The sequence below is a fragment of the Podarcis bocagei genome (assembly GCF_964188305.1).
Source record: "Podarcis bocagei genome assembly, chromosome: 12".
Taxonomy (NCBI): domain Eukaryota; kingdom Metazoa; phylum Chordata; class Lepidosauria; order Squamata; family Lacertidae; genus Podarcis; species Podarcis bocagei.
Window position 1 is genome coordinate 32,770,760 of NC_138137.1, and position 22,476 is coordinate 32,793,235.

Sequence of the window (22,476 nt, forward strand, 5' to 3'; positions counted from 1 at the left end):
CCACCCCCACCCGTATACATATGCAGCATTTCCTCTCCACGGGATGCAGCTGCAGGAGGTTAAAGTACGAATTACCAAAAATTAATAAATAATAAAGTCTCTCCACGCCGCCACCTCCGGGATGGCTTTGCCCGCCGGAGCGGCTACATTTCACCTTATTGGCCGGAGAAGGGACCACGGGGAGCCGGCGAGTTGACACGCGCCGCCCGGGCGGCCAGGCCGGAGGACACAGGCGGATCACGCGCGCCGCAGCGGGTTCCCGGGGGCCGCCGGCAGCCAATGGGCGGGCGGCGGCGGCGCTTCCTCTCTCCTGGTTGGTGCATCTGCGAGGACGCCGCTCGCCGCTGCCGCTGCCGCCGCCTCCGCTCGCCTCGCCAGGGGGAAAGGGCCGGCTGCGCAAGGTAAAGCATGGCTGCCAAGGTAAGTCACGGAGCTCCGGCGGCGCGCGCAGAAGAGCGCGGGCTGCGGCTGCTGCTGCTTCTGCCCCGGTAGCAGCCGCGCCACTTGCTCCCCGGGCCTCCAGGCGGCTGCCGCTGGGAGGGGAGAAGCGGGGAGGCTGCCAGAGTTGACCTAGGGCCTGTCCTTGGCGCAGCTTGGCCCGCTTTCGGGGGTGAGGGGCCTTCCCTCCCCCCTCGGGGGAAGGGCCAAGCCGAGGCCAGCAGGTCGTGCTGCTTCCGGAAACCCCAAAGAGGAGGCGAGGCCTCAGGGAAGAGTCTTTTGGCTAGCATGCAGATGCACCAGCAAGCGCCCCCCCCCCGCAAACAGAGAGGTTCCGGGGCTGAGGGCTGCTTCCTAAAAGCATAGCCCACAGGCCCATTTTGCTCGCCCAGTGTCCCGTTTCCCAACGGGCTGGGCAGATGCTTCTAGGAAACTCCAGCAGCAGGTTCCCCGCTGGCAGCCGCCTCTCCTCTCTTGCTGCCTTCCCTGACATTTGTAGATACACTGCCCTTGTGCATGGAGGTTCTGTTTCGTTGTCAAGCTCCAGAGTCATGGATGAAAGCTGGCCTTGTAGGAGCTGGAAGCTTGCTTCCCTCTGGCAGCGTTCATGGAGGTATTGAAACTTCCTGTGCTGCAAGGAGAATGCTCTGGGTGTGTTCAAAGACAGCTTTGTATGGTTGGTTCATTGGCACTTAATACTAGAAAGTGGGTCCTGGGGCTAAGGCCTAGCACAGTAAGTCTTGACTGGCAGCACTAGATAGATCCACACTTGGTACCTGCCTTCAGTGCGGTGTTTGCTCCATAATTAGGATAAGCCTTGAGATTTCTGTAAAATGCCTCTGTGTTACAGTGAAGTGACTTTGAAGGCCCATTTCCACCTGCAGTCCTTTTCAGTTTGCAAAGCACACTTACCTCAGAAACAGGACTTTTTATTTTCCAATATATAAATCCATTATGCACATTTATGGGAGCTATGCAATATAGCTTCGCAGTTTTCTTTTTTAAAAAACATACTGTCCCAGCTATAGTGCCTGTACAGTTTGAAGCATTGAGACCAACACAAAGGTCACATTTATGTAAGGACTTTGGTTTCAACAGTGATAGTCACCTGACTTTCACTGACAGTTTTCCAAGTTCAGATAGTTAAGAGGTTGAAGGCTGCCTGTCTGCCAGAAGGAGAAATGTCTTTAAGTTACCTTGAAAAACCAAACACAAACGTTCTGGCAAGATGGTGGCAGTCTGTGCAAAGCTACAATAGAATGCTAGGAAAATCCTATGCTTAAAGACGCCTTATATCTTCTGCAGCCTTACAAACCCTACAAACAGAATGGTGTTTGACTACACTGAACATGCTGTGCATTATAGACAGCCAAACAAGCAGAATGAATGAGCGAATTAAATCAAAGGCCTTGCATCACTTGGTAGCCCATTCACACATATAAACTATACATGCAAACCGTCATTCACACAATATATCATAGGCAAAAGTTCTCTACAGTTCAGTACATGTTCAGCTGCTGTCCATCAAGCATATTCTAAGCAAAAATAGAGAAATCTTAAGTTCATACTTGAACCACACCTTGTTCTCATGTAAATGTAGTTAGAACCCTAGTTAACAAACTATTTTAAGTTTTCCAGAAGCAGTTATGTGAGTGCTTAAAAAGAATATTTAAACCTTTTTTTTAAAAAAAGTAAAAGGTTGCTAGCACTGTTTTTGGCAATTGCTGACAAACACCTGCCTATTAAACCACATTAAAGCCATCCCTGTTCAGAACCCTGATCCTTAATGTTGTCATAGCTGCCTGCGGTGCTATGATAAAGTGACCACACCCTAAGAGAAGCCACTGTGTTGTATTGATTATAACCTTCTTATGGGTGTAGAGCAGCCTTCCCCACTGTGTTATTCTCCAGACATTTTGGACTACAACTCCCATCAGCCCCAGCCAGCTCCCAGGTTGGAGAAGGCTGGTGAACAGGTTTCAAAGCCAAAACCCTAATCATGGCTATGTTGAGGTAAGTCCTGTCAAAAGCAGTAGACTTGCTTCAAGTTTAGCAAGTTTAAGGGTGTGGATCGGCTTGCAGAGGAAAAATTTGGGGTAAGTCTTGAAACAGAAGTATTTAGTTTGAGAGATGGGCAATTTGTTCAGTACAGAGGAGCTTCCTTCAGTCTTGTCGTGGAAAACCACACAGTCTAAAGGCTGAAAGGAATATCAAGGATCAGTCCTATACAACCATCTACTCTGACACATTTGCTCTAGAGCTGACCACCTTGTATTTATCCATTTTTTAAAAAAGAAAGTAAGTAAAAATCCATAGTTGCCTTTGGTAGATTGACAAGACAAGTTATCCTTCATAGGAATGCTTCATGTTACAACATGCCTCGAGGAATATGTGGTAGAAACCTCTCAGTAGACGTTTATATTAAAGCGTGTTTATTTTGCATTGCATATAGTGATTTGATTGCAGGAAAACAGTATACAAATGCGAGAGGAAGCCTTGGTTGACTGTAGCTCCTCACCATAGTTGTACACAGTGAACTGTACATATGCGGTGGGTCTATCAAAATTATGCGGACTTAAAATCATGAACATTATCAGCTTGGAATGCTTTCCTTTCCTTAAGATGCTATCTAAACCTTATGCACTTCTGGCATTAAGTCAAACACAGTTGTCATTCTGAGTTCCAGTGCTAGGCTTGTAGGTTTGTGCTGCAGTGATATAAGGTAGAGTGAAGCGCTTCTTTGAATCTGTAGAGCTTCCTGGGCACTGGCAGTTTTCAATTCAGTACTGGAAGTTCAGGCTGCGTATCATCCTAGTCTTTTCTTAGTTCCATGTTTTCCCCTTCCATCACAAATTCTAGAAACTTTGGAATGAAAGCTAAGCTTTTCTATGTTCTTGGAAGAGAGTTCTGACTGCTCTCTTAAATGCAAAGCATGTGTGTTTTTAAATGGGCCCTGGACAATCGACATGCTTATAGGTGACATGGTATATAGTGTTTTCTAAACATAGCATTCCATAAAGATCTGAATTATTTCTTAGTATGTATAGGTGCTGGGGTGGGGGAGAGGAAAGGAAGGCAGTGTTTTCCTTGCAAAAGGGTCAGAGTTTTAATGAACTGAAGTGTTAAATTACAGTGGTGCCTCGCAAGACGAAAATAATTCGTTCCGCGAGTCTTTTCGTCTTGCAATGTTTTTTGTCTTGCGAAGCACGGTCCGTCGCAACTGCGCCTCTTCAAGCGGTTTTAAAAAAAAAGTGCAAGACATTTTCGTCTTGTGAAGCAAGCCCATAGGGAAATTCGTTTTGCGAAGCAACACAAAACTGAAAAACCCTTTCGTCTAGCGAGTTTTTCGTCTTGCGAGGCATTCGTCTTGCAGGGCACCACTGTATGGTGGAAGGTGCAGAAGGATGCTGAAATAAGTAGAGTCAGATTGTAGTACAGCATAGCAGGAGTTTGATCCTGCATGCAAACTGCTAGAGGGGTTGCCTAATTTATTACACTTATTTAATATGTGGTCCCAGGATGGATTATGTGGACCTCAGTACTGTACAATAAAATATGCAATACATAAGCATTACTAGAGTATAAATTAAACTGTAGCAACAGCAGTCAGAAAAGGCAAAAATACTACAATGAAAGGCATATTCTGATCTTATCTTCCACCACTAGAAGTCTGTGCAAAAAGGGTGCATCTTGACCACACATCATGGGCGTAACCAGGATTTTTGTTTGGGGGGGCAGAACATCAGTTAGCTATGTATTTTTATTGATGGGGGGGCAGCTGCCCCTCCCTGCCCGACCCCCGGCTACATCCATGCCAGACATCAAAATTTGTACAGTGTTGTATCTTGGAGGGGAGGGCATTCCCCAACCTGGGGGCCACCACACCGAAGCTCAAATGTGTGCCTAAGGGAAAATACTCCTCTGATCTAGCCCAATAATGTTCCGTTTGATTTTTCTCTTCAGCCAAACAATGGATTGGTGAGTCGTGGGTATTTTTCTGAGTCGTTGATATATTTTTTTTCTGCATTTGCCTGATACCTGTCCTGTGCCAGCATCCTGCATGACAGCTTTTTAAAATTAATTTTATTCATTTTTGTATACCCTCAAACTCATGCACCCTTTTGTATCCTGTTGCATTGTTCTTTAAATGATGTGTTTAAGGTTTTCAGATTGTTTTCTCCCCCCTCCCTTGCAAAAGAACACAACCCACTTTGATGCATAGGGCAGTGTTTCCCAACCTTTTTTGGGCAAAGGCACACTTGTTTGATGAAAAAAATCTCGAGGCACACCACCATTACAGCCCCGTGACGTCAGCGCGCAGCGTCACACCGGGAGGGACGCACGCAAGTGTAAGTTTCAATTTTTTTCCCTCCCCCTTGCCGGGGAACCTCCAAGCTTTGGGGGTGGGGGGGGAGGAGGCAGCAAAGCGAGGCAGGAAGGAGAGCGCGGCTTGGCTGGGTGAGCTTTGGCAGGGGCAGGGAATGAGAGCCGCGAGGCGGGCGCTGCGGACGGAGGCGCTGCCCGCCGAGCTCGCAGGCAGCCAGGCAGGCAGACGGCGAGAGCCCCGCACTGGGCGGCCTCTCCTCGCCGCCGCCGCCCCGCCTCTCGCCGCCCGACTTGCCCGCCTCCCTCCAGGCAACATCTCGCGGCACACCAGGCAACATCTCGCGGCACACTAGTGTGCCGCGGAACAGTGGTTGGGAAACACTGGCATAGGGTATTTGAGAGTGAATAGGACTTTTTTTTTAAAAAAAATATTGGCGTATGCTAATATAAGTATTCTTTTTTATGGCCTAGTACAGAAACATTGGATCAGGCTGCAGGTCCCAACTCACCAGTTGAAAACCACTGCACATACTTGTAAAGATATCTAGCCTGCAAAAAAAAAGTACTTGCCTGTTAAGGGGCAACTAGCCTGTGTTTCAGGCAGTTTGCAGAGGATGAACTCCTCTTTCTCCAACCTGCACAGAAGAATCACCATGGTATCCCAGTAATACCAAAAAAGACTGGCTGGGGCCAAGATTGGCTACATTTTAGTCCCATGTTAAAACCTGGCTTTTTACTCAGGCATTTGGACCATGTTGAGCATTTGACATGCTTGTGCCGTTGATTGGTATTGCATATTTTAAGATTCCATGCCAAATATTATTAATTGATTGTTATGTTTTATGGTTTTAGGTGTTCCCAAGAATGGTTTTATTGTTGTTGTTTTCTGCCCCCCGATCAACTGATAAATATATATAGTGGATTAGAAGTGTTTTAATTAAATCCTAGCCTCTTAGCTTGCCAGTAAAAGAATAATGCCAAATGCACTGATGGTAGAGACTTGTGTCTGCCCTTTCCACCAGTGTTTCTGTCCTTGTTGCGGAGGCAGAGACTTTATCAGTTCATCTGTAGCTGGCATGGAAATTAAATGAGTTGGCAGCCTCCTCCATCAGCTCTCTCACTTGCATAGAATTCCTGGTCACCTGTGGCAATCAGGCAAGTTTTTGAATGCAAGGATGGTTTTGTGCAAAGTCCAGCGAAACGAATAGGAGTTACATTTTGCTCTGACCAGCTTCCTCGGAGGAAAGGAGAGAGTAAAAGCTGGGTGCAGCTGTGGTGTGTCATTTATAGCACAGGCATTGTGCAGGAGAATTTCCTTGTTAATTGCGTCCTTAATCCTCCAGATTAAGCAAGACATTCCAAAACTGGATTTATACTGGATACTAAAAACATATATCCCTCTTTTATCCAAATACAAACTCAAGGCAACTTGACAACAATTTAAGAACAAAGCAAAACAAATACAGGAAAAAAGTAGCAGATAACAAAAAACACAAACTGTATTTTGGAAATGCTTCCTGAAACAAAGGCTGCATATACATCATACATCTAAGGCGCATTTAAACCTCACTCCCGGAGAATCATCGGAACTGTAGCTTGTTATGGGTGCTGGGAATTGTAGCTCTGCGATAGGTAAACTACAGGATCCAGGATCCTTTATGGGGGGGGGGGGAGAAAAGGGAATGTGCTTTAAATGTGTCTTAAGAGAGCAGCTTTAAAAACCCGTCTTAAGAGAGCAGCTTTAAAAAGTGAGCTGTGAAAAGGCCAGGCACATTTCTAGGAAGATTCTGCCACCATACAGACCTTTTCAGTTGTTCCCATTAGTTGAATGTTTATGAGAAGGAGGCAAGGGGAAGCAAAAAGAGCAGAGTTCTCAAGCAGAGATCTTAAACTGGTTCATATGGTAGAGTCATGGAATTTTTAAGAGTTGGAAGGGACTTTTGAGGTTATCCAGGCTAACCCTTGCTCAGGGCAGAAGGCAACTGCAGCATCCCTGGCCGATGACCATCCAGCCTCTGCCTGAATACCTCCTGTGAAGGAGAGCCCACCACTTCCTGATTATAAGCTTATGACACCTGTCCCATCATGTACTCAGAATGCTTTGTGCAGGAGGTACACCATAGGCATGTACGTCACAATGAACCTTTGTTTTTATACCATTGACCTGCACAGATTATGATGGTACATTTTGAAAATTTACAACTTGCTGGACAACAGAGGCTGTTAAGGGGTAGAGAAGGAGGAGGAGGAAGAAGAAGAAGAGAGGAAACTTGCCAGCCCTTTTTGCACGTTGAGCTGGCTCTGAAACAGAGATCTGAGAGCGCAGCTGCATGTCCTCCACTGTGCTTGTGGAACGTTCTCAGACTGAAAACGCGAACTTTCTGCTAACACCCAAGTTCCTGTCCTCCGGGTAATAGTCTTGTTTTGTGAGTTAATGCTACTGTTCATATAACGATCCTGATTTGGGCCACGGTACAAAATTCACAATAACAGATCCAACGATGTGGTGACTAAGAATAGATTTATGCACCTGACTTTTTCCTATCACACTGTGATTCCAAGAACACAATGTGAAAAGAATGACACGCCAAAATGCTTGTTTTTATAGCTGATAAGACCTGCTGTGCTACCTCTGAAAAGCCTTGACTTGTGTGTGAATATATAGCATTGGCTATTAAGTAAGTAATTTTTTTTCTTCCAGCTTCGGGTAGGAATTCTTAGTACTTTTTATTAATTTGTTTATCATGCACAGAACAGGAAAATGATGGGGCTGCTTCACAGATTATGTGACAGGGAGCTATGGCCCATGTCATTTCCTAGCAGTGTTAACACTGTAGCGTGAACACTTGACTCATGCATGTATATATTGTTCTTCTGTGTATATATCAAATATGATACACAAGTCATAATCGCACTTACCAGTTAAAGAAAATGTTTGAGGCATGGTTGTGTGAAGCGTTCAGCCTTGAGTCCTGGGGGGGGGGGGGAGCAGGATATAAATTAATAATAATGTCAAAGAAAAGATGCTCTGTAACACAGATAAATGAATTTCAGTAGGTGTTCAACAACCAGCCATTTCCATGGAACTGACGCTTCTCATTGATAGCATCCACCCTTAGCATGATAGCATGCCACCCCTTAGTTAATTTTTGAGATGGCAATAGTAGCAACCTTTGAACATCTCTTCATTCCTGTGACCCAAACTTTGCTGGACACTGAGGAAATTTTATTTCTGTGTTTGTTACACTTCCCAGTTTCATTTGTGAGATATAGCCGTATTTGGTTTGTACCTAGTTTTTAAAATATTTTATCAGAGGTTGTTTTAATTTATCTGTAAACAGAGAGCTTTTTATTGTATTAAACTATATATAACTTTAAAAAAATAAGTAGATAAAAGCTGATGCAGCCTTGCTTTGGTGTAAGCCACTCTTCTGTTCCAACTGGATTAATTCTCAGTCTTGGAGGTTGGCTGGAGCAAGAGCACACATAAAGGTCTAAAACCGCAGGTCTAAAACAAAATAGCACCAAGCAGTAATAAAGAGAGCCCCCAAACAAGGTCCAGGTGAAGCTGAGGTTCAGCATAGGAGAGTAGCCCTGAATCAGACATAATCCAAAGGCAGAATCCTAAAGCTGAGGTGTATAGGTCAACAGCTAGGAAGATCAGGATAAATGCAAATCAGGTTGCCAGAGTAAGAAGCATAAACGTATATTAGTTCTAGTAACTATCATACCTCAGTGTAACAACAACTACTGATTTATATGCTGCCCATCTGAATGGGTTGCCCTTGCCACTCTAGGCGGCTTCCAACATCAAACACAGTACAACATCTAACATTAAAACCTTCCCTATACATGTGATTTATAAGGCTGGCTTCCCACACTTTGCCCCAAATCATCTGCTTCACGAGCTACCTCTCCAGGAACCCCTTGCTGTTGAGGAGTTATTTCCAAGGAGCACTTTACTCTTGAGTAGCACAATGACTTTGGGCTTTCATGTGTATTCCCCTTTGTTGACCAGCTGCTGCTGCTGCTTTCAAGGTCTGAGGATGGTTTAACCTCCTCCTCTGCCTCAGACAGAGAGACCTTTCCAAGAGTTCTTGAGGGTCACCCCATGGAGGCCAGTCTGGCGAGGTCTCTCTCCAGCTCCCTGACTTATCATGGGCTTCAGGATCAGTCCTGTGGATCTTTGACCTGCAGATTCCAATGCGTTTTCTGAATGCGTCCTCCCAGGCAAACACTGTTGTCTTATGCTGCTAATATCACATCTGGAATAGTTTAGAACAGGGATGGGGAACCTTTGGACCTCCAGATGTTTTTACTCAGGCCTGGTCAGGGATGATGGGCCATGTAGTCCAGCAACATCTGGGGGCTCCCTGTCCCTGTTCAGAGCACGCGATAAGCCTTTGTGCTCCCTGCTGGGAACCCAGGCTCTAAAATGGGAGCGTTGTTCTCTTGTACTGCCACAAGGGAATGCTTACTGTGTCCTGAGCATTGGGGCATCGAAGAGCGCTAGGCCTGCCTCACAATAGAATTTCACTTGGATAATTACATTATCTTGCATTGCAGCAAGAGACCTAATTGGCTTGGGCCATGATCTGCAGGTCTCTGAGTAGCATAATGGCTAATCCTGTCCAGGTGCTGGAGTTCATTGCAGATTAAGCGTCGAAGATTAATCACTTAGCATTGCAGGCCTCAAGAGACACTGAAATTTTGTTGTTTTTTAAAAGGGACACTATAATAACCTTTTATTTTGGCAGACATAATTCAGTATAAATAGTGGGGGGGGGGGATCCTTGCCAAAAAACAATTGAATGGGGTGTGCGGATTTTGTGACAAATTTTAGGGCATTTTTAAAAGTTTGGTGTGGTAAAATGAGTATATTATGTGACTATAAAAAACACCAAAACCCTGTTATCCCGTGGAGGTTGGTTGATTTGGGAGAATGAGGCCTTGACCCACCAACCTCACTCTGCCCTCAGCCAGCCCCCACCTCTCTATTTTGTTATTTATAACTTATAACCCACTTGGGGCTTGTCCACACTTCCTCTTGTGCTTAGAGAGCAGTTTTCGATTTCCCCCGCTTCTCTTCAGTGCTAAATCACAGCAAACGTCAATCCGTGCTTTGGTTCAGCAGTAAAGATCGGATAGTCCCAGGGGAAAGCGGTGGGATAAGTGGAAGTCTGGATGAGCCCTTAATCTCAGTGTTGTTGCCCCTAGTAGAACTCGGCAGGGAGTAAGATGGCGACAAAATCGTCTGCTGTTGACTCTGGCTTCACTTACCAATCCCAATGCAAGAAGCGTGATCGGAGAACAAGGATGCATTTAAGCCGGCCAAAAACATTCAAGGAGGATGCAAAGCTGGGCTTTTGAGAAGGGTGGCCCAGGCGGGTGTGTGGTCTGGGGGGAGAGTCCTGAGGACCACCTAGAGAGGCCCGAAGGGGCCTGAGGCTCCCCAGTTCTGAAGTAGCTGGTGATGTGGAGACCCTGGAGAGCTGCCTCCTGTCAGATTAGCCGGTATTGGGCTAAACAAGTAGTCAGGGCCAGCTGGTGTAAGGCATCTTATTGTATTCCTATATTCCATTAGAAACACCGCAACGACTTCAAGATAATGTGTTTAGTAATGTAGTGTTGGGACGGTGTTTTCAAGGCAAAGAAATGCAATTTAAATTTCTTCTGTATACTTTGCAAAGTATCCAATCCATCTCAGCCATTTCCTGCAATATCAAGCTGCCCTGGTAGAAGCAGTTTATTTTGGAATAAAAGAAATTGAAACTGTAGCTTTGTTAAGACACTAAGAAGAATGCTGCCGGTACAATTTTCATAACATTTTAAAATAATCCCATGCTTTTTACATGCTTTTAGAAGCACGCAGCTGAGTCATATACTTTACCAAAAATGTTACTCTGGCCTGCATAAATGGTGCTGAAGTAGGATAATATTGCTCATAAGAAGTAGGCAGCTGGCATTTTCCTTTTAAAAAAAGAAAACAAGAAAATAACACTTGGAAGTGGAGGTGGACATGTAAAAAGGATGGATTTTTGAGAAGATACACAAAAGAGAAAAATTGATTATTTCGGCTGCCTGAGTAGTGTCCGTTTAAGTTACGACTGACAAGTAGATTATAAATCTTGGAAGAGGTTTAGCTGTTGCACTTGCTCACAGGGCTGAGAAACATTTGTCCAGATTTGATAAACAGGTTCATTTATACTGGAACTTTAAACATGTGCTTTATTTCGAAAAGAGAAGTAGAATACTTTTTGTCCATGACTGAGTCCGACCTGAAAGGTTTTCACAAGACAGGAAACTCAGATCACAACTCCCCTTTCCATTTAAATCTGTTTTTGCTGATATTTTTGGTGGTGTGTCCTTAACATGTCATTGGTTGGCTTATTTACATGCTAAAGTGTGCACTGGTTTTGGTAATAGACAGAGTTTAGCCAACTTTTATAAACAAATTTTGCAGTTTGATTTACCTTTGTTAGTTTCCCAGTTGGCTACATACTCCTATAACATCTAAGCAGCTCAGAGTCCATTTTTCCTCCACCACCAAACTGAGAGGAGGAGGAAGATTTGATAAACTTCCGTTGTGAATATCGCTTATTGTTTCCTTAATCCTTTCGTAATTTTATTTGCATGCCACCTTTCCACACATGAAGTGACACAAACATTCTCAAAGTGGTTTTCAACAAAGAGAACAGCGGTACACCCGAAAATCAACAACAAGATAATGATAATAACAATAACAACAATAATAGGAATACTAAAACAACAACATAATCTCTCTCTCTCTCTCTCTCTCTCTCTCTCTCTCTCTCACACACACACACACACACACACACACACACACACTTATAGTATTTTTTTTGTAACAACATTAGATTAGCAGCAACATTAATGAGAAATCCGCAATTGTAAAATGCATTTTGTGTCTCGAACCTCAGTCTGAAAGCCATTTGAAATGATTACCACAAGTAGGAATTATTTGCCTAGTCCCAGCACACTGCACAACCTAAATTCAATTTTGGTTTTCACAACTGAGACATACTGAATTTTGAATAATTTTCACTTTTCCATTAATGTAGTCATTTGTCACTGACATTAAGTCAGGCTGCTTGTCAGTTCACTATTTTATAGTACAATCTGCCATGGCATGTCAGCTTAGATAGAAGGCATCTTTTAGTGATTGTGAATTAGTCCCTTGTTGATATGAAGTAAATTTTCTTGTTTCAGAGATAAACATAATGATAATTGGATTTCCATTTGACCATTATTGGTAGTTTGATGCCCAGTATAAGAATTTTCTGCATATTTGTTTTTCCATGCGAGTGCAACATAACTTCTGCTAAATATTAGGATTGCAGTTACTATGCTTAGGAATACTGCTGTGTATAATGTGCTGATGTTTCTCTCTTGTGTTTGGACCTAGCTAGTGCTATTTTGGCTATGAAAGCATCCTCACTCAGAGAAGCAAGTTCACTGTATAGTATATAGGATAGTATATAGGACAGAATATAGGATTATACTAACATTTCTATGTTTACCTTTATACTAGTATATAAAGTCCTCAGCCCTTGGATTTCTCAGTAATTTTAGGTTATTTGCTCTTATTAAAATGCTCCTGCTTTTTCAGTCAAAATCAAACACAATTCACTTCTTTTCCCCTGAACCCTTCCTACTATTGCAGTGGAAATGGTCTGTCTGAGAGTTGACCTGGATCTTTTTTACTTCATTTTAAATCTTATTGAGTGCCAGGCTTGACCGGCTTGACGTCATATGTTGTTTCCATGGCAACCAGTTGATCTCATATAAAAAAAGGGTATAAAGCTGGATCTGGAAAGAAAAGTAAATATATCACTTTAACCAACCAATCAACCAAAATCCTTATGTGCCTGAAAATTCAGTTAATAAAGTTTTTATTTAACAAAAGGAAACCAAATCTACAGACACAATTGTTTCTGAACCAAGTTTGTGTTTCGAAGCTTTCAGTGTACTTGCTATCAACAAACATGTCAATTTTTTGGTATGTGTGTTTGTGTGGCAGTTATAATTAAGTCTTCCTAACAGCTGTTTCTGCTGTTCTTTCAGCCGTCCAGCACCGGGCTTGCTGCCACCTAGTCTATCTCTTCTAAATCCATAAATAATTCTTACTTTGTATAAGCTGAAGACACTCAAGGCACACTGTCATCCCACTGGAAAAAAATACATGCATGCTTTTTATTCTTGTGCTACAGAACTAGGTAACCTGTGGCCCTCCTAGTGTTGTTCATCTGTCCTCAACCCCATGGCCAACATCTGGAGGCCCATAGCATCCTCATTCCTTCTGTGTTGTGTTTGTGAAGGAAAGCTTTATACCAGTCACTGAACACTTGACGCTACCTTGCAAGCAAGCGTACATAAGTTTCCAGCCTACAAAATGTATTATGAGTCTGTTGGATGGCGAGCTCCATCCTTTCTCCAGCAGCTCATTGCATTTCTCTGCTGGATTCAGAGTCTCGTTGTCTAGCACCCTTTTTGGTTTCTGTACCGAGCACCAAGATTGGATAGAAAATTGAGTTGGTTCTGTGCTAGCCTGATCACTTGTCTGCTATGGATACCTGGCAAGTCCTGAAATGCATGGCCTGTAGACGCACTGTTTGCATGCTGGACACTGTTCATTTATTTATTTTGAATAGTTCTAAGCTTCACCTTCATCCAAAACATAGATTGTAGACAAGTGTACATCCTATGCCCTTTTAAAATGTGGTGGGGTGTTTTTTTTGGGGGGGGGGCAGGGAGGTAGTTATTGGGTTGCTGTTTTAATTTTGGTTATGTATTTTGTGGTTTTATATTTTGATTTTATTCTGTGAACTGCCTTGAGACCTCCAGGTATAGGGTGGTGTGTAAATTCAAATAAAAATAATCAGTGTTCCCCCCCAAAAAAATGTTTAGGGGTACATTCATTTTCCTACTCATATTGAAATACTGCCCCTCAATGAGGCCAAACTTAGATTCACAAAATGTTTAGGGGTATGCATACCCCTGCGTACCCCCTCCCCCTGAAAAAGCACTGATCATCATCATCATCATCAGTACAAAGCCTGGGCAAATAAAAATGCCTTAAACTAGTGCTAAAAAAAATACAATATTATCTCCAGTCTTAGTTTGGGGGGGGGAGGTTATTACATGGCTGGAGCACAATGCATCTGGTTCAGAGGTAGAAGAAAGAGAAGAGCCTCCTTTGTAGATCTTGACGCATTCGCTAGTCACAAAAGTCAATTTAAATGCCACTTACTTTTAAAATAGATAGCTACCAACTAGTTTTTACCATTCCTGGCCTTGAGAACTCCCAGTTCACAACAGAGTACTGTTGCTACCTTTGGGTGCAATTCATATCCTACTGAGGCCAATGGCAAAACTTTCATGAAGTCAGCTTTCATGCTCTTCAGTATGACTGCAAATGGAGAGCTCAGATGTTGTTGGACTGCAACTCCCATTGGCTTTGCTGGCTGGATCTGACAGTAGTGTACCTATATTCTTGAGGCATATATAGTGGTACCTTGGTTCTCGAACTTAATCCATTCCGGGAGTCTGTTTGACTTAAATAAGTCCTGATTTTATTTTCCAATAGCATAATACATTTGAACCAGAGTGGTACCGTACTGGTGTTCATTTTGCTTTTTTAATTCTAAAGAAAGATTCTTGACTTTGAGACTTTCCCCTCTTTACTATTTATAATACAGAAAAATGTGGTTACTTGAAGGTGATGTTGTCTGTTTCCATTACGCATATGCATTTTAGTCCCCCGCCCCTCTTTTTAAGATCTGAGAAATGGATTCATGCATGCACATGGATTTGTACCCACTCACACACTCAGCTACTGAGGTGTAGCATTTTGAATAGACAGGAACAGACAGATCTGATTATAAATGCAATCTTTAATAGTTAACTTCTGTGCTCAGTCAAAAAAGAAAACATTGCACTGAAACAAAATGCATTTACCTGTCAGTTATTTTTACATAGTTCCTGTCACACAATTATTAGGTGGGACACTTTATAGGATTTTATTTTCTACAGCCCAGTTCCTCCTCCTACTTATTCATGACAAGGGTTCTACAAATAGGATAGGTCTTGCTAGCAAATGAGAGCCAGTGTGGTGTAGTGGTTAAGAGCAGTAGTCTCGTAATCTGGGGAACCGGGTTCGCGTCTCCGCTCCTCCACATGCAGCTGCTGGGTGACCTTGGGCCAGTCACACTTCTCTGAAGTCTCTCAGCCCCACTCACCTCACAGAGTGTTTGTTGTGGGGGAGGAAGGGAAAGGAGAATGTTAGCCGCTTTGAGACTCCTTAAAGGGAGTGAAAGGCGGGATATCAAATCCAAAATCTTCTTCTTCTTCTTCTTAGCAAATTAGTGCAGCAAACTTTTGTAGTAAATAACCTCCACTCCTGCATATTTTACCCAACTTGCCTTGCTAAGGTGATCTGCATAAGCCAACTGTGATGACTTTGAAACTGAACCTTGACAAGTTGGAACAGATTGGGTGGGTTGTACCCAGTGGTGGATTGTCATTAGCAGAAAGCTCTTATGCTCATGTGAAGTGGGATACCTAATTTTCACTGGTCTGCCCCATCCCTATCATATGTTGGTGAGGATTGGGAGATCTTCCAGAACAAGTTATGGTGAAGAAGGTTGGAGTAGGCAGATGGGATTGTTGAAAATTGGATTATGAGTGAAAGCACTTTTCCACCAAGGCAGCCTTTCCCAACCTGGTGTCCTCCCGATATTTTGGACTCCAGTTCCCCTCCTCTCCAGCCAGATGCTGAAATGCCTGTCTGGAATGCAGTTGTCACCCAGAACATCTGGAGGGCACTAGGTTGGGAGAAACTGTGCATGCATTGTGCCTGCTTTTCAGTGATTGTCTTATTGTATGGTCTCTGATTTTAAATTTTGTATGTTTTTTTACTGTATGTGGATATCATTGCTTTCCATGATATACTGGTATATAAATATTTTTATACATAAATAAAATTGGTTGCTGTCATGTTGCTAGCCATGAATGTTAACAGCCTTTTATTGCGTTCCATACTTTTGGCCATCCCTTTACAGTAGCACCATCAATAATGTTGGGGAATTCCTTACCCACAGAGGTGCGTCTGGTTTCTTCACTTTCGGTGAATGTTGAAGACGCACCTGTTTTCCCTGGCTATTGGCACCTGAGATGCGTGTTTTCAGGGCCCACCCTATTCCTGTAATTGTAATCTGTTTTAACTGTTATAAATTTTGAGTTGTTGTAACCCTCCCTGGAACCTGCCAGAGAAGGGAGGGTAACAAACCTTTGGCTTTCTACCTACATAGAACATAGAAACCGGCCTCCTGCGAGCCTAGTAAATACTTGCTTTTCTAGCCTAGCATGGTCTATTCTGACTGATTGGCAGTGGATCTCCAAGGTCCATAAAAGTTTTTGATGAGCTCAAAACACACTTTTTTTTGCAAGCCGTAGCAATAGCCAAGCATGCTACCAATTACTGGGAGAAATTCAAAGTCTTTGTCTATTGCATGCTTTTATTAATGCATGTTTTTATAAATGAAAAGAGTTGCATTTTTATTTTCTTGTTTGTGTTTGCGTAGATAGGACATCTATACACACAGATTAGTCTCCAAAAACAAACAGTAAAACAGCATGCTTACTGAGAACCAGATCTATACAAATTTCAAGACTCCCTAGCAAAATGGGACCAACTCAAAATCTACCCACCTTTCTGTTATATTTGCTTGTTAACTGTCTTGAGGGCGTTCTTTAGGGTTGAAAGGCAATCCAAAAAAGTTTTGCAAATAAGTACTGTGTGCTGTAGGACTATCAACGTGACACTCACTTTTAAATTAAAACACCCTCATGCTGTGGATGTGAAATGAAGATAGAGGTGTTAAATTATGAAATGAAGGCATATGTCAAGTGTGAGGAACCTTTGGGTCCCCCAGATGTTGCTGAACTACAACTCCCATCAGCCCCAGCAGACGTGGTCAGTGGCCACAGAAGATGGGAGTTGCCATTCAGCAAATTCTGGAGGGTTAAAGACTCCCAATATATGATGATGGCATGCTGTCTGCTCTGCCTTTAAAGTTGCAGGAGAATAAAAAAAGCCTGCTGCAATTTTGCAGGCTTGGGGAGCTCTCAGAAGAGCTTCCCAAGTGCCTTTAATAAAATAGTGGCAGTCCTAGCTAAAACTTGCTAAGCAGAACTGGTCAGTTCTCAAGAGGACGACTGGTTGTATTTCACTTAGGTTGTATGCAGGTCAGCCCAGTTCGCTCAGCTGCTGTTTTGTAAAGGAAATGTGAAATCATCCTAAGTTTTGTTAAATGGGCACTACGTATGACAGTCAGGCTCACCAATAAAGGCCACCGAACAAGAACAAGCCTAAAATCATGCATGTCAGCACTACGGACAGACCTGGAACACAATCCTTGTTCCAAGATGTCCTTTGTATCATTCTGATATCTTGGAGGATAAAACCGCCACCAGCAACAATAGGCACAAGCTGCTGCTTCCCTTTCAGTACAAGAAATTTAGGAGCACCGGCGTGTGTTTCTAGGTGCTTAGTGAGTGAGAAGCAGATTGTCTGTCTCTTATTGCTTTGTTGGTATGCTTTGCAGTGAGAGCAGCAGAGTGGGCGGTGGACTCTACCTAATGTGTTTCATCAGTTCAGCATTTGAAGGTTAAACTTCCATTTTCTTCAAGTACAAGAAATAACAGGCGTAGAAAGATGATGGATGCCCATGTTGTTATGCTGCAGTCATAGTGGAAGGTGTGTGGGAGGAGGAAGACATGGGGCTCGAAAAGATCGATGGATTGGAAGGCTTCCAGTTTTGATGAAAAGCTGCCAGGCAGGTGTTGCAGCTCTTTCCTTGGGCTCTGCAAAATATGCCAATTCCTTGGCATTTTAATGTGGTTCTTGTTTTTGATTTAATTAGATGATAAGATTGTTCCTAAGCTCCATCATGAGAGTAAATATTCTGCGGTATATAAATGCCTTCAAACAAACAAACAAACAAAACAAAACAAACGCACCCTCCTTATCCTAGCAGCTACATTTGCTTGGGAAGCTTAGAGTTAAAAAAATCCTGATAAAGTATTGTGAATATTCCCTTTATTACTATGTAATGCCAGTCTTTAGCAGATGCATACCTGGCTGGCCAGCCTCCTTTTGCAGGTGGCATGGTGGGAGGTGTGTATTATACCTGTGCTCTTGCATCTGCAGTAGCTTCCAGTTAGATAGGAAAAATGCAACTTTCCCCCTATAAAGCCCCAAATGTCCTACCATGATCCCTCAGCTAGCAAATCTGTGACTTATACAACAACCAAGTATCCCCATGTCTTTCCCCTTTCTCTACTGCCCCTCCTTTGCCAAATTTTACATTGTATTAATTGTGAATTCAAAGTTGTCTTTTATGGTTTTGTTCTATTGCAATTTGTTTTGAATATTAAAAAAGGGGTTTTTTAATTAAAAAAAATTACATTGTAAGTTCCTTGGGGCAGAGACTCGTCATCTTGTAATTTGGGGCGTTGATGATGATTAAAAACCTTGGAAGGTGTTCTTAGTGGTTACCTAAAATGTGTATTATCCCCCTTTCCCAGTGTTGCTATAAGGATAGGGTCCAGGTTTTCACTGTGACCTGTATTCTGAATAAACACCAAAAGTCCTCTTTTAAAATAAATAACTAAACAAACAAACAAACAAACTTTTACCTGTGGTGCAGAGAATCAAAAACCCTTGCTAGGATTTGTTTCTTTTTGTTCCTTAATGAATACCCTGCCTGCTGATCCACTTTCCCCTTTCAGCCATTTCACTAGTCCCTACCATCTGATGTCCGCTTAGTAGTGTTTCAGGTTCATTGTAGCTGAACCTTAGCACTTCACTATATTTGAAGGACTGGACTTTGATTTACTAGTACAGTGAGGGAAATGCCTAGTTAGCCATTAATAAGGCCAGATTATTGATTCCCACCTGCCCAACTCCCCCTTTCTGGACTTGTTGTTGTTTTCTAGCACTGCTACCTATTCTCTGCCCTGTTTGTCTGATCAGACAGTTGAGAATATTGCACCCTTGTTGCAATCTGCTTGTAAACCTGCTGATTGCATTTTGCGACACGCCATAGTGGCCGTATCGGTTCATCATTCTATACCACAATCAAGGTTCTTAACTTGGATTCTGACAGTGCTGGAAAAGCACAAGTGCCATTCATTCAGAAGAGGATGCTGACAACCAGGTGTACTGGGTCACGGACTGTGGGGGGGGAGGGGGGAGAGGATAAATAAAATCTGGGGTGTAAGAGGATGGCTTTTGCACAGCTGTTTGTCTTTTGTACCCCTCTGGAAACTCAATAATGAAATAATCCTTTTATAGGTCAAGTTAGTTTGTCTAACACAGCTGAGTTTGTTTGTTCTGGCAGCCTGGATTTAGGAACATTTGCAGTACAGTGGTGCCCCGCAAGACGAATGCCTCGCAAGACGGAAAACTCGCTAGACGAAAGAGTTTTCCGTTTTGGAGGTGCTTCGCAAAACAAATTTCCTATGGGCTTGCTTCGCAAGACGACAATGTCTTGCGAGTTCCTGCTGGTTTTTTTTCCTCCCCCCCCCCCTATTTCTAAGATGCTAAGCCGCTTATCAGCTGATCCGATCAGCAGATAAGCCGCTAAAAGCCGCTAATCCGCTAATCCGTCAATGGGCTTGCTTCGCAAGATGAAAAAACCGCTAGACGAAGAGAATCACAGAATGGATTCTTTTCGTCTTGCGAGGCACCACTGTACCTGAAACAAAAGTGTGCTGTTGTTAAACACAAAAGCCAGCCACTTCATTTTCTCAGGTACTCCATTCCTCTCCCCTCAGTTTTCATCCAACAGCCAGCCAGTATTTCATGTCTACTGAGCTATCCCCTCGCATTTAGGATTATTTTTTTGTACTTCTGCAAAACATGGGGTTCCACAAAGCCTGCCAATACCGCTTGCTTTGTGTATGGATGGTGCTACTTTGGTTTCAGAAGGAGAATATGTTCACTGCTAATATGCTAAAAAGGACATAGTGTTCGACATCCCAAACTACCATGTGGAAAGCAATTTAAAGACCATTTCTGAGATATGCTTTGAAAGCTAGCTCTCTACTCTTAGGCTCTTGTGCAGTTGATGGCGAAGTAGGTTCAGGTAAGGACAGGCCTTTTGTTTCTTTTCTATAATAACTGTTGGGAATCTGCATTAGGAGCTGTCCCAGGTCCTGTCTTGCCTGACCCAGCCTAGCCATCTGGATACCTGTAGACTGCTGCCTTGAGTTGGACTTGGGGTGCAGTTTAGCCACCTGCTAGGGCTAGGCTTTGTTCCTCACATTGAGGGCTTGCAGTTTTGCTCAAGCATGGTAGCTGCATTGCTCATACTACATGAACTATGGTTTGGCTACAGCTTCTGTTTCCATTTCCAAGGAATGACCATTTTGCTCATGCTCAAAGCACACACAACTCTGTACGCATGCACCGTTTTTGGGTGGAACAGGGTGGGCTGGGCTTAGGCATGCTCCATCGATGTGCGCAGTGATTTGGAACACACACACACCCCATGCAAATTGGGGGTTGCCTGAAGTTGCAGGTGCTGTGGTTGAAATATGAATCAAGTATTGTATGTTAGCATGGTGCAATGATGTGATCTTGACTAGTAGCGTAACTAGCCAGGTGTGTGTGTGTGGGGGGGTGTCCACACCGGGCAGGGGGTCTGTAGTGCGGCATGACTGCACGTGCTGTGCGCCGCCCCTGGGCTGGCCAAGAGGGAGGGCAAGTGGGTTGAGGGCTGCTGGACTCTGTTGCACAGTGGCCCGGTGCTGCCAAGCTGAGCAGTCCTGGGTCAAAGCTTGCCACGGGGTGGAAGCGATGGAGAGGAAAGGCAGCGGCAACATCCCTTTCCTGCTGCCCCCTCCCCAGCTGGGCTCCTGTGTGCGAGGGAGCTCCGGAGACCCGTGTTCCAATAATAATAATAATAATAATAATAATAATAATAATAATAATAATAATAATAATAATAAAGTTTTATTTGTATCCCGCCCTCCCCAGCCGAGGCCAGGCTCAGAGTGGCTAACATCATAAAAACAACATAATATGCTGAATTGATTAATTAATTGACATCAATTAATTGAAATACATCTTAAAATTAATTCAGGCAAGTTAAAATCTGGGCAGGTGGCAATTATCAGGTTGGAGTTGAGAGTGGTTAATACTTGCCAGGACCAACTGTTTCCACTGATCATACAAGGACCTGTGAGTGGGTTGGGGGCCGCCTCCGGGCTTGTTTTATACAATTTATTAGCAGGTGAATGTGTGCCCTACAGAGCTCATGAAGTCACGCACTAAAAAGAATAGAAATACAATTTCAAAGAAAAATTACTGATCGTAGCATTACTATCAGGGCATCCCATAAGGGGTCTTCTCCTAGGAAGCTCAGTGGTAGTTTAGCATCATGCCAGAAAAGTGATGTGATACATCTCAGCTCCCCTATGTGCTTTTAGAAATTTAGTACTTTTGGGGAGTGAGGGCAAGGAGAGAGTTTGGCCCCGAAGCGTTTTGCAGAATTCTAGACTACTGCTAAAATGTTGTTGTCCTTTTGGAGGTGAAGGAGTGATGGATAGGGTGGCATGCTACTTTTGTACTGGGGAAAGATTTCTTGTGGAGGTTGTGGAATTCATTGAATTTGGGTCCTGTCTGCCACAGAGAGCACAAAGCCTTGTGAATGGGCTCTCAAGTAAATAACTGTCTTAGTACAAGATTATGACACTTAGGACAGCATGTACACTTGGATAACACACATTTTCTGGCTATCTACCCCACAATTGCTCATGTCGTTTCGGTGAGTTTTGGAAGGAAAAAGCAACCAAACATCATTAACCCCCAAATAGCTAGCATCTAAAAGCATGCACTTTCTTCCTAATGCATTAATGTATCTTGCTGTGCGGTGTTTAGTTCTAATGAGAGGCATGGGCTAAAGTGAGAGGACACACCTTGATTTAGGGTGGGGGGTTGTTTCCATAAAAGATGTTTCAGATGGTTGGGGTATAAATAATAAAATTATTATTAGGTACTGGGGGGCATTCCTGGGAGATTGCATTGTGTTGATCTGCATTATGTATACAAATGTTCACACATCTGCACTTTTACCTATTCTGTGCTCATTTGTTTCTAGGGTCCATATTCTCAGGACTTTCTTATAACCACTATGATAGACACCAAAGAATGTATCTCCTTATTGATGTGTGTTTATGGGAGTAGGACAACGTTTCTTTCCCCAGATCATTCAAAGTCAATAGCCATCTTAATATAGAGGATGTTGCCTGAATATAAAAAGGATTCTTCTAGTATCACATATCCTATGCTCTTACAGTTATTTTAAAGCCTACATTAGATTTTTTAAAAAACCTTCATTTTTGTTAGGATTAATTTTAAGTTTAATTTGTTTCTATTTCCCACTCTGAACTGTGCCCAAAGCAACTCACTACTGTACAAGCACCCGCTTATTAGCGAAATGCAAAACATTTACACACACAAAGATGTGCTAGGAAATACATAAATAAATTCAAATAAGACCCCCCCCCAAAAAAATCAATAAACATAGGAAAAATTAAAGAATGCAAAGAAATAATACAGACATAATTACATTTAATTTTGCTCAGCATCTGTGTGTCAGCAGACAAAAACAAATAAGCAGATGA

The 22,476-nt window shown here is 43.1% G+C and overlaps 1 protein-coding gene across 2 annotated transcripts in view; it reads left to right on the top strand.

The window, feature by feature from the left end:
* The first annotated feature begins 307 nt into the window (after positions 1 to 307).
* The window catches only part of SLC25A13 (solute carrier family 25 member 13), a 109,552-nt gene continuing 87,383 nt past the window's right edge, over positions 308 to 22,476 (top strand). Inside the window, exons 1-2 of one of the 2 annotated variants that reach the window (XM_081164585.1) lie at positions 335 to 420; positions 4,402 to 4,416. In XM_081164585.1, coding sequence (XP_081020711.1) covers positions 409 to 420; positions 4,402 to 4,416 — 27 coding nt within the window. In that variant the 5' untranslated portion in view covers positions 335 to 408. Of the gene's footprint in view, positions 421 to 4,401; positions 4,417 to 22,476 lie in introns of both variants that reach the window. The other variant, XM_081164586.1, reaches the window with a different exon arrangement.